Source organism: Anguilla rostrata, chromosome 8, assembly GCF_018555375.3.
Source record: "Anguilla rostrata isolate EN2019 chromosome 8, ASM1855537v3, whole genome shotgun sequence".
Classification (NCBI taxonomy): Eukaryota; Metazoa; Chordata; class Actinopteri; order Anguilliformes; family Anguillidae; genus Anguilla; species Anguilla rostrata.
Genome location: NC_057940.1, coordinates 55,347,420 through 55,360,386, shown reverse-complemented (window position 1 = coordinate 55,360,386; position 12,967 = coordinate 55,347,420). Strand labels below are relative to the sequence as shown.

Genomic DNA, 12,967 nt, shown 5'->3' with positions numbered 1-12,967 from the left:
TCCGAGAGACAGATCCGCCACACGCGTCACCAAGGAGTCCGGACATTTCATTCAACTTTCGTTTTTTTTTTTTTTTTTACAAAGCAAAAGTCCAGTTTGTTTTTGTTTTTTTCCGGACTGTCTGTAAGCCATGTCCCGGGGTCCATGGCGGGGGTCGGGACTGGGGGGCGACGGGCGGATGGGACGGTCTGTGACCCCTCCTCCTTTCCCCACTACTCCCCCTCCCCCTTGAGAGCATCTTCAATGGGTAAAATTTGTCTCTCTAGCCAACGGTCGTCTGTCCGGAGTGTTTTAGAGGAGGGGAACCCCGGACCTCACAACCTGTGCAATGCAAAGACAGACAGAGTCAGGGCAGCAAACCGTAAACCTCAAAACCGCAAACATCACCCCCAAACCCTGACCGCAAACATCACCCCCAAACCCTGACCGTAAAAACATCACCCCCAAACCCTGACTGTAAAAAAAATAATCCACAAACATCAGCCCCAAACCCTGACCGTAAAAAACATCATCCACAAACATCACCCCCAAACCCTGACCATAAAAACATCACCCCCAAACCCTGACTGTAAAAAATATAATCCACAAACATCACCCCCAAACCCTGACCGTAAAAAACATCATCCACAAACATCACCCCCAAACCCTGACCATAAAAACATCACCCCCAAACCCTGACTGTAAAAAAAAACTAATAAAACATCACCCCCAAACCCTGACCGTAAAAAACATCATCCACAAACATCACCCCAAACCCTGACGTAAAAAACACCCACAACCCCAAACCCTGACCGTAAACATCACCCCCAAACCCTGACCGTAAAAAAAAATAATCTACCAACCACGTAACATCACCCCAAACCCTGACTGTAAAAAACATCACCCCCAAACCCTGACCGTAAAAAACATCATCCACAAACATCACCCCAAACCCTGACCGTTAAAAACATCATCCACAAACATCACCCCCAAACCCTGACCGTTAAAAACATCACCCCCAAACCCTGACCGTAAAAAACATCATCCACAAACATCACCCCCAAACCCTGACTCATTAAAAAAATAATCCACAAACATCACCCCCAAACCCTGACCGTAAAAAACATCATCCACAAACATCACCCCCAAACCCTGACTGTTAAAAACATCATCCACAAACCCTGACCATAAAAACATCACCCCCAAACCCTGACCGTAAAAACATCACCCCCAAACCCTGACTACTGAAACACAAATGACCACACCCCAAACCCTGACCGTAAAAAAAAATCCACACCACCCAAACCCTGTAACATAAAAACATCACCCCCAAACCCTGACGTAAAAACATCACCCCCAAACCATGACCGTATAAAATACAATAATACCACAAACATCACCCCAAACCCTGACTGTAAAAGAAAATCACCCCCAAACCCCGACTGTACAAAAGATCACCCCCAAACCATGACTGTAAAAAAAATAATCCACAAACATCACCCCCAAACCCTGACCGTAAAAAACTTCACCCCCAAACCCTGACCAGTAAACATCACCCCCAAACATCACCCCTAAACCCTGACTGCAAAACACCACCCCCAAATCCAACTATAAAACAGAGCCAAACCCAAAACATCACCTGCAAAGGCACACAACCCTAACCCTAACCCAAAGGCACACTGCAAAGTCTATCCCCACATCATGACCGTAAACACGACCTGCAGTCACGAACATGAAAACCAAAAGCCCAGGTTCTGACCGTAAACACGACCAGTAACATCAGAAAACCACAAACATCACCTCAGACCCCAACCGCAGAACGTAACCCTGAAACCCTGACACTCCTGCCCGGTTGGTCCAAATGAAGAAATAAGGCATTCTGGGTAATCGCCTGTGCCACACACAGAAGATCTCGCTGGAGGATTAGAACCACCGGGATCGCAGAAACAGAGGAAAGCAAAAACATACCGCACGCCCACATTCACAGAGCTCATTTCCAGTTAGCATAATTAAGCGCCCACTAGCGAGGTGGCAGTTTTGGATTTTAGCCTGAGATAGGTCTTCAAAAAAAAAAAAAAACTAGTTTAAAAGTTGTTTATAATGTAAACAAATAAAAAAAAATAAACTGGACTGTGGCAATGGAGTGTTTTTATAAATTGCCATGCCGACAGAGCATGACATCACGGAAAGATCCCCCACAATCGCGGATTCCACGGGTTGTCCCCCCCACTCCCCACATTCGGCCTCCAATCGAATATCTGGCAACCCAGAAAGGGGCCCGGTTGCCAGGTCTGCCACAGGGACGGCACGAGCCATTTAACTCAAGATTGAGAAGTTCTCCGCCGCGCCGAGATCGATAATCCGCCAGGAACAAACTGCTACATGCAAGACTGCCCACACCAGCCAATCACGCTCGCCGGTCCGCTGCTGTGGAGACGTCTCTTTAACGGGTCAAAGGTCAAACAGGATCGGTGGTCGTGCCGTCCTGAGCTTGACTAAAGGAGCTCCTCGTTATAACACACTCAATGACCACCGCACCCCACCCGGTCCCCCCACACCACCCTGGTCCTCACACAGTGTGCTCAAAACCCCAAACTGGCAAAGGTCCAATAGGAGGAGCTTCACCTGGGAACGTTCACACAAGCAGGATTCCACAGCTATTAACACGTGCTACAGATGTGTGCAGGTGTGTTATCACAGCAGGGTGTATCAACATCAGGTGTTAAGGCGTGCAGGTGTGTTACAACATGCGTGTGTTTCAAAGTGCAGGTGGTAGGTGCAGTGTGTCAGTGATGTGTTATCAACATGTGCAGGTGTCGTGTCTTATCGTCACATGTGCAGGTGTGGCTGCAGTGGTACATGTGCAGGTGTTAGCACGTGAGTGTGTGTCGACATGTGCAGGTGTGTTAACGATGTGCAGGTGTGTTACTAATTGATTAAACCAAAAAATGACCCATGTTCATTAGTAAAGTGACACCAGTGATTTTCCCCCCCGAAATGCAGGATTAGAAAGTTTTAAGAAATCTAAACGCAGATAACAGAAAAAAAACATTTCAGATGAACTTTTTCTTTAAAGGGAAGTACCAATTCAGCGGCCAATCAAAAGCCAGGAAAGCAGATGGGTTTCCTGTTTTATTGAGTGTGTTTTCATTGAAAGGCGAGCGGAGGTGTTTGTCCTGAGCCTATTTGTGCGCAAAGGAGCGGGCAGACATTTTGCTTTCTCCAGGTTTCTGCGAGCACTAATGGAGTATAAAGACCAGCGTGTTTTATTCAGTATTTAATAATGCCCTTTTTTTTCCCACGTAGTGAAACGCCACACCGTGTGTAAGTGTTTTATGAGGACCGGTCCAACCTTCAGGCCATACTTTTAAAATAATTAAATATTTCATAATAAAAACTGAGGAGTGGGGTGAAACACTAAAGGGGTGGGGGGTGTAGTGAGAATATGGGGGGGGGTCACATGAGCGTAGAATGCTGAATCACATGACTGCAGCGCTGTGTGTGTGTGCGCGTGCGTCGGTGTGTGTGAGACCGATCAATAGTGAGGACTTCTCCCTGATCTCAGCACCCCCCTTAATGAAGACTGAACTTTAATTACCACACTCACACACAAACACGCACACACACGCACACCAGCACACACACACATCCTCAGCACACACAGCACACAACACCACAACACGTGCACAAAAGGGACACAGCTAGGCACACCACACACAAGGCACACACCCTCAGGCACACCCAGCACCCCACACGCAGGTACACACACACGCACGGACACAGGTACACACAGTTACACGCACACACAGATACACACACACACACACACATACTAGACACACACACACACACAGGTACACAGTTACACGCACACACTCACACACACAGGTACACACAGGTACACAGATACACACCACACACAACACACACACACACACACACACAGGCACACACAGTTACACGCACACACAGGTACACACACACACAGGCAGGAACCCACCTGACCAGGTTCTCGTTGTCCCCCGGACCCTTGCAGGTGGCGCACTCGGTCCGGGTGTCGTCCGCTTTGGGCTTCTTCTGCAGGGCCGTCTGCCGCTGCCGTCTCTCCCGCGCCGGCGGTTCCTATGGAAACGCAACGGCACGGCCAATCACAGCGCGCCAACACGCCACAGACTCTACAGTACAGTACTACAGCCACATATGGCCACGCCCCCTGCTTGGTACTCGGCCACGCCCCTTGTTCCGTACATGGCCACGCCCCGTTCTATATATGGAAACGCCCCACCGTTTGTGGCAGATCATAACAGAGGGCAAGGGTCATAGGTCAGGGGTCACGGTTTTAAGGGGTCAGAGGTCAGGGGTCATGGTGTTAAGGGGAGAGAGGTCAGACGGCCTACCTCCACTTTCTCCTCCTCACAGATGGACACCCGCTTGCGCTTCTGCCCTCTGGTTCGCTGAATAAAAAAATAATAAATAAAAGAAACACCATTTTTTAATTATTTTCCAATGTTCATTAAATTAGATAAGTAATGCAGTGATTGCATTTATAAGATCTTTATTAACTAACCACACTTTCACACTGCCAGCATTTATAACATATTTATTAACTAACCACATTTTCACAATGCCTATGTTTTGTGAAGTCTACAGTCAGTACTCAGACAGACAGAAAAGATGCAGATGTTTTTAGTCGACACATTCAGAGCAAAAAAAAAAAGTCACTAAGAATAAAACAACACCTGAGAATCTGGAGTTCCTAAATATAGCGCCTGCTTCACAGAGCTGACAACCGAGGTCATCAGAGATCTGTGCACACAGCGATGAGATCCAGGACAGGCGCTATATAAATGTGTTATTTAAAATATGATTAACTGAGTGTTTGACTGAATGATTGATTGAGATGATTGATGTGATTGGGTGAAAGGTGATGGATTGCAGTGATGGACTTTTATGATTGCAAGCATGTTGGGATTGCATTACTTGAGTGATGATATGAAGTGTTTACATGACAGTGTTGATGGATTGGCAGTGATTGACTGATTGAGTGATTGACAGACTGACAGTGATTGATGGATTGGCAGTGATGGACTGATTGACTGATTGACAGTGTTTGACAGTGATTGACAGTGACTGACAGTGATTGAGTGATTGACAGTGACTGACAGTGATTGAGTGATTGACAGACTGACAGTGTTGATGGATTGGCAGTGATTGACTGATTGAGTGATTGACAGTGTTTGACAGTGATTGATGGATTGGCAGTGATTGACTGATTGACAGACTGACAGTGTTGATGGATTGGCAGTGATGGACTGATTGAGTGATTGACAGGTTGGCAGTGATTGACAGTTTGGCGGAGGGTCGGTTATTTATGGTTATTTACCGTGCCGTGAATGTTCACCGTGCTCCTCACTTGCATCTTCTTGGGCTCTGGCGGGACGTCCTGTGGGATGAATTTGATTGGCCCTTTGATCTGCCTGCGGGACCGCTTGGTGCCGTCTGGGAGCGTCTCCATGGCGATATCGGCCTCGTCGCTGCTCGCCTGGTCGCACTCGAGCATTGCCTTGGGGGGGGGGGGGGGGGGGGCACAGGAGATTTTTTAGGCCCGTTCACATTTCTCTGTCCACTTCAGAAATGCACAATATCGAGGGGAGGGGAGGGGGGGGGGGTTTTGGGTGTAGTTTCTTTCAGAAAATGATCCTTTTACTGTTCTGCCCAGATAATTTCTCATTTTTGCTGCATATACTGGTGCTACTGGTTTGAACATGAGTTTTAATTATGGAATAAAGGTACCATTTACACATTCATCATTCATTCACCCTTTATTCCAATCACCCAATTAACTCAATTCCCTCATTCATCCACTCACCCATTAATGCATTCACTCAGTCATTCTCTCATTCACTCATTCTGTATTTCACTCATTCACCCATTTACCAATTCTCTCATTCACCAATTCTGTATTTCACAGTATTCACTCATTCATCCACTGATCCATTCACCCATTAATGCATTCACTCACTCACTCATTCACCCATTCACGGCGGGGCGCACCAGTAGCTGTTCTTGGTCTTCTTGGGCATGCGCGTGAGGGGCGGGTCCAGGCAGCCCAGGTGGTAGTACAGCTTGCAGGTGTCGCACAGGAGCAGCAGGTGCTGGTCCTGGTTCTTCTTACAGATTCCGCAGCTGGGGGGGGGGGGGGGCAGAAAGAGGGTGTGGGCTATCTGTCTGGAGAGGACAGGGACACATCCTGACCCCGGGGGGGGCCACTCAACCCTGCATCCCGGGTTAAGTACCTTTTGCTAAAAATTACACCGGCAATGCCCCCATCTGGGAATCAAACCTGCAACCTCACTGTTCCCCAAGCGCTGTACAACAACACTGCTGCCGTGCTGATAAAGGTTGGTTCACCCCCCCCTCCCCCTCCCCCTCCCCCCTCCCAGCACAGACAGCAGTTACTGTGCTTTAGAGAGAAGCAGCCTTCCTGGTAGACATGGTGATTTCAGAAGCTGCGGTTGGATGAGGGAAGGGGGGGCGGGGCTTACCTGTAGAGGATGGCGGGGAGATTGGAGGACTTGCCCGGAGCCCCACCCTCTTTCTTGCTGGGCTTCCTCTCCTTGGGAGCCTTCAGGATGGCGGGGGAGTTCAGTTTCTATGGAAACAAGACCAGCTGTCACACGGGACACGCCCAGCCAGGAGCCATGGTAACACAGTATTGAGCAGTGGTCAGAGCAGCAGTGTGGAGCAGTGGTCAGAGCAGCAGTGTGGAGCAGTGGTCAGAGCAGCAGTGTGGAGCAGTGGTCAGAGCAGCAGTGTGGAGCAGTGGTCAGAGCAGCAGTGTGGAGCAGTGGTCAGAGCAGCAGTGTGGAGCAGTGGTCAGAGCAGCAGTGTGGAGCAGCGGTCAGAGCAGCAGTGTGGAGCAGTGGTCAGAGCAGCAGTGTGGAGCAGTGGTCAGAGCAGCAGTGATCAGACAGCAGTGGGCAGAGCAGCAGTTAGTTTTATTCCTCCATTGTGTGTAAACGTGCCCATAAACACAGAGATGGGCCACAGACATCAGTAAAGGGACGCAGAGCAGTAAGACACAGCAGGGATGTGATGAATGTAAGAGCAGCCGAGGCAGAGGGACTGGGAGCTGTGACTGATGGCTCTGCTCCAAGGCAGCACATTCATAATTACCTGATTTATGGCAGTCATTGTGAGAGCACCAGCGCACCCTCCCCACATCCTCCACGACATCATTACCCAACATTATTACCCCTTTCATTTGCTTAACAGGCTCTCTTACACTGCACCCGATTCACACTGCCAAACGCCAGCCCATAATATCCTCTGTCTGATAGTACTGATGCTGAGCAGGTCTGGGCTTGGTTAGTACTGAAGCTAAGCAGGGCAGGGCTTGGTTAGTACTGAAGCTAGCCAGGGATGGGCTTGGTTAGTACTGAAGCTAAGCAGGACTGGGCTTGGTTAGTACTGAAGCTAAGCAGGGCTGGGCTTGGTTAGTACTGAAGCTAAGCAGGGTTGGGCTTGGTTACTACTGAAGCTAAGCAGGGCTGGGCTTGGTTAGTACTGAAGCTAAGCAGGTCTGGGCTTGGTTAGCACTGAAGCTGAGCAGGGCTGGGCTTAGTTAGTACTGAAGCTAAGCAGGGCTGGGCTTGGTTAGTACTGTAGCTAAGCAGGGCTGGGCTTGGTTAGTACTGAAGCTAAGCAGGGCTGTGCTTGGTTAGTACTGAAGCTAAGCAGGGCTGGGCTTGGTTAGTACTGAAGCTAAGCAGGGTTGGGCTTGGTTACTACTGAAGCTAAGCAGGGCTGGGCTTGGTTAGTACTGAAGCTAAGCAGGGTTGGGCTTGGTTAGTACTGAAGCTAAGCAGGGCTGGGCTTGGTTAGTACTGAAGCTAAGCAGGGCTGGGCTTGGTTAGTACTGAAGCTAAGCAGGGCTGGGCTTGGTTAGTACTGAAGCTAAGCATGGCTGGGCTTGGTTAGTACTGAAGCTAAGCAGGGCTGTGCTTGGTTAGTACTGAAGCTAAGCAGGGCTGTGCTTGGTTAGTACTGAAGCTAAGCAGGGCTGGGCTTGGTTAGTACTGAAGCTAAGCAGGGCTGGGCTTGGTTAGTACTGAAGCTAAGCAGGGTTGGGCTTGGTTAGTACTGAAGCTAAGCAGGGCTGGGCTTGGTTAGTACTGAAGCTAAGCAGGGCTGGGCTTGGTTAGTACTGAAGCTAAGCAGGGCTGGGCTTGGTTAGTACTGAAGCTAAGCAGGGCTGGGTTTGGTTAGTACTGAAGCTAAGCAGGGCTGGGCTTGGTTAGTACTGAAGCTAAGCAGGGCTGGGCTTGGTTAGTACTGAAGCTAAGCAGGGCTGGGCTTGGTTAGTACTGAAGCTAAGCAGGACTGGGCTGTGCTGGGTTAGTACTGAAGCTAAGCAGGGCTGGGCTTGGTTAGCACTGAAGCTAAGCAGGGCTGGGCTTGGTTAGTACTGAAGCTAAGCAGGACTGGGCTTGGTTAGTGATAGTGAGTGATGTAGGATGGGGGGTAAGGGGAGAGGTCGAGACTGTAGGGGTAATGCTGGGGGGCCAGGTGACAGATGGGGGCTGTGAGGGAGGAGGGTGGGTGACCTGTCAGATGCGTCAGGGACACAGGGATGCTGCTCCGCAGGACCGTACATTCTGCAGGTCCTCCAGAGACTCACAGAGTGGGGGAGAGAGGTAGGAGTTGGCACACGTCACAGAACACCATACACACTACACGGACCACATACTCACACTACTACGGCATACCCACACACACACCACATATACACAACACCCACACACTACACACGCACGCACGCATTTGGATAGATATATATCGTACGAAGACTCTGTACTGGAAGACAGCCCACACCCACCCACCAGCAGGCATGAAGACTGTGGTACGTACTGGGACAGGGGACACAGTCCCCTCTCACCCAAGTCCAGCTACAATGGGACGTGGGATATCTGTACTGGGACAGACACACCACCCCTCACCCAGCCAGGTCTGGAAGGGATGTGGTATATCTGTATGGACAGGACAGCCCCCTCTTACCAGTCAGGCTCATGGACTGGGTGATATCGTACGGGACAGGGACCAGCCCCCCCTCCTACCCCAGTCCAGCTCATGGAGGACTGGTGATATCTGTACTGGGACAGGGGACACAGCCCCCTCTCACCCAGTCCAGGCTCATGGAAGGGACTGTGGTGATATCTGTACTGGGACAGGGGACACAGCCCCCCCCTCTCTACCCCAGTCCAGGCTCATGGAAGGGACTGTGGTGATATCTGTACTGGGACAGGGGACACAGCCCCCCCCTCTCTACCCCAGTCCAGGCTCAATGGGACTGTGGTGATATCTGTACTGGGACAGGGGACACAGCCCCCCCCTCTCTACCCCAGTCCAGGCTCATGGAAGGGACTGTGGTGATATCTGTACTGGGACAGGGGACACAGTCCCCCCCCTCTCTACCCCAGTCCAGGCTCAATGGGACTGTGGTGATTTAATTAGCAGCTCCCGCTCCATTAACCCTGCTTAATATGCAGAGAGAGCAAGTGCACGGCACATTAACTCCGCCCCCACTACCCCCCCCCCCTACCCCCGGTGTCCCCTCCTCCCACTGTGTCCCCTCCCCATCACGCTCACACCCCCCCCACCGCCTGCCTCATGCCACCCTCAGAACACTACAAGGGGTGTGTGTGTGTGTGTGTGTGTGTGTGTGTCGGATGTGTGGTGTGTGGTGTGTAGCGTGTGTGTGTGTGTGTGTGTGTGAGTGTGTGTGTGTGTGTGTGTGTGTAGTGTGTGTGTGTGGGTGTGCTACAGTAAAGGGGACAGGTGATCCCCATGGCAACAGTAAAGGGGACAGGTGATCCCCATGGGAACAGTAAAGGGGACAGGTGAGCCCCATGGTAACAGTAAAGGGGACAGGTGATCCCCATGGCAACAGTAAAGGGACAGGTGAGGTGTTCCGCCCGCACCTTGTTGTACTCCACGTGCAGCTTCTCCTGCTCGCCCTCCAGCTGGTCCTTCAGGTTCTTCTGCTCCGAGATGTTCCCCTGGATCTGGATCATCCGCATGTTCCTCTCTGAGCCAAAATGGAGGAACAGAGTCATCATCGCACACACATCAATGTCACCAAGTCACAGCATCCCTCTCTGAGCCAAAATGGAGGAACAGATTCATCATCGCAGACACATAAACGTCACCCAAAGTATTTCCCTCTGAGCCAAAATAGAGGAACAGATTCATCATCGCAGACACATAAACGTCACCCAAAGTATTTCACTCTGAGCCAAAATGGAGGAACAGTGATCACTGCCTAAACACCAATGTCACCCAGTCACAGTATTTCTTTCTGAGCCAAAATGGAGGAACAGAGTGATCACTGTATCTACACCCACATCACCCATTCAGTGTTGCACATTATGCAAACCCCACTAGATCAGTCAGTATTGCATACCCATAATGCCCCAGCGTGTGCTGCATACCCACAATGCCCCAGTCTGTGCTGCATACCCAAAATTCCCCAGTCTATACTGGATACCCATAATGCCCCAGTCACTGTGCAGCATACCCACAATATCCCAGTCACAGTGCTGAATACCCATAATGCTCCAGTCCGCACTAAATACCCATAAGTCCCCAGTCACAGAGCTGAATACCCATCATGCCCCAGTGTGCGCTGCATACCCATAATGCCCCAGTCTGTACAGAATACCCATAATGCCCCAGTCTGTACAGAATACCCATAATGCCCCAGCGTGTGCTGCATACCCATAATGCCCCAGTCTGTGCTGAATACCCATAATGCCCCAGCGTGCACTGCATACCCATAATGCCCCAGTCTGTGCTGAATACCCATAATGCCCCAGCGCGCGCGGCGTACCCATAATGCCCCAGTCTGTGCTGCATACCCATAATGCCCCAGTCTGTGCTGCATACCCATAATGCCCCAGCGCGCGGCGTACCCACACTGCCCCGGCGCGCGCGGCGTACCCATACTGCCCCAGTCTGTGCTGAATACCCAACTGCCCCAGTCGGGCTGGGATACCCATAATGCCCCAGCGTGCGCGGGCTACCCATACTGCCCGCGTCGGCGATACCCATACTGCCCCAGTCTGTGCTGAATACCCAACTGCCCCCCCGGCGTGCGAACCCATACTGCCCCGGCGGGCGGCATACCCATACTGCCCCGGCGTGCGCGGCGTACCCATACTGCCCCAGCGCGCGCGGCGTACCCATAATGCCCCAGCGCGCGGCGTACCCAGGTAGTAGTTGACGAAGTCGGCGGTGAGCGCGGGCTGCTTGTGCTTGCGGCGGCCGTCCACGCTGGCGCTGGCGTCGGACGTGTCCACGGGGAAGATGTCGGTGCTGATGCCCATCAGCTCGGCCTTGCGCATCAGCTTCCGCACCGCCGAGGCGCTGGAGGTGAGCGGGCGGGGCAGCTTCTCCCGCGGGACCCAGGCCTGCGGCCGCGTGTTCCGCGAGAGCTCCGCCTTCGCCCGGTACTGCTGCAGACGGGTGGAGATCCGGGCCTACGCGCGCACACACACGCGCGCACACACACACGCACACACACACAGATACACACACACACACACACACACACACACACACACACACGCACACAGATACACACGCACACACACACGATACCCCCCGCACACCACACACACAAGCAGAGACAATACACCCCAAGATACACCGGCAAACACACGATCACACACACAAAAAGAATACACACACACACCCCCCGCATTACACCACACGCACACACACACCCAAACCACACAGGCACACCACCTCACCGCACCATCTAAGCTAGCTAATACGGCACCCATGCATCTTGCCGCAATAGAGAATCTTTGTAATCTGCGGAATGTTCCCATTATGATGTCACAACAGACCCGCTCTGACCCACGACCCCTGACCCCCGGCCCACCTGTGCCTCCGGGGTGAGCTGCTTCTCGCGCTCCTGCAGGGACATCTTGCAGTAGGACTGCAGCGCCAGGTAGTTCTTCCTCTTCCACTTCCTGTCGAAGCGGTCGGCGTGCTGCTTGCAGTAGGCGAAGAAGGGGTCCGCTATGTCCTACAGGAGGGACACGACATCACAATCGGCTGTGACCTCACAAAACTATTTCTTTTTTTCTTTTCTTTTTTAAATCTTCACCAGCAGAGTTTGGAGAGTTAATTTGTGGTGATCACTGACCCTGACCAGTACTGCAGAAATGTGTCTGGCACAAGACAGATGGTCTCCATTCTCTCTCTCCGCCCCCCCCACCCCCCGTCCCCCCGTCTGTCTATCCCTCTTTCTCCCATTCTCTCTTTCCCCTGACTTCCCCTCTATCTTCCTTTGTCTTGCTCTTGCTCTCTTGGTCTTCTCTCTCTTTGTCCCTCTCACCCCCCCCCCTCGGGTGCAGTGTAATTTACTGGATGGTATAGTGTAAAGAACAGTGTGGCTGGACAAGTGCCAAGTTTTGGGGGGGGTGGGGTGGACAAAACAACCCCCCCCCCTCACCCCGCCCAGCTCCCAGCCCATTTGATTACCCCCGCAGTCACCATCAGCCGAACCGGCGACCCAGCAGCCCCGTACCGCCGCGTCTAGAGCCCACCGCGCTCACAGACGCACTGGCTCCGCCCCCTCACATCCCCAGAGTGGCGTCCGGCTCAAGGTCATGCTTCAACTTCAGCTACATCAGCGTGGCTCAGTTTAGCATTCAACCGGGCAGCTCACAAGCCGCCAATACAGTCTGAACTGCCTGCTCTCACTGGATTGGGCCTGCAGTCACCCCCTCTGGAGAATCACTGCACCCCTGAATCTGCACTGCACTCCCATCCCTGAATCTGCACTGCACCCCTGAATCTGCACTGCGCTCCCACCCCTGAATCTGCACTGCACTCCCATCCCTGAACCTGCACTGCACTGCACCCCTGAATCTGCACTGCACTCCCATCCCTGAATCTGCACTGTGCTCCCATCCCTGAA

General features: G+C 52.0%; 1 protein-coding gene across 1 annotated transcript in view; it reads right to left on the bottom strand.

Annotated features, from left to right (window-relative positions):
- The window catches only part of phf14 (PHD finger protein 14), a 49,351-nt gene that overhangs the window by 19,826 nt on the left and 16,558 nt on the right, over positions 1–12,967 (bottom strand). Inside the window, 10 exon segments of the mRNA XM_064345639.1 lie at positions 3,980–4,101; positions 4,377–4,433; positions 5,363–5,535; positions 5,538–5,542; positions 6,034–6,165; positions 6,525–6,631; positions 8,616–8,663; positions 9,960–10,066; positions 11,246–11,516; positions 11,924–12,070. Of these exon segments, the coding sequence (XP_064201709.1) occupies positions 3,980–4,101; positions 4,377–4,433; positions 5,363–5,535; positions 5,538–5,542; positions 6,034–6,165; positions 6,525–6,631; positions 8,616–8,663; positions 9,960–10,066; positions 11,246–11,516; positions 11,924–12,070 (1,169 nt within the window).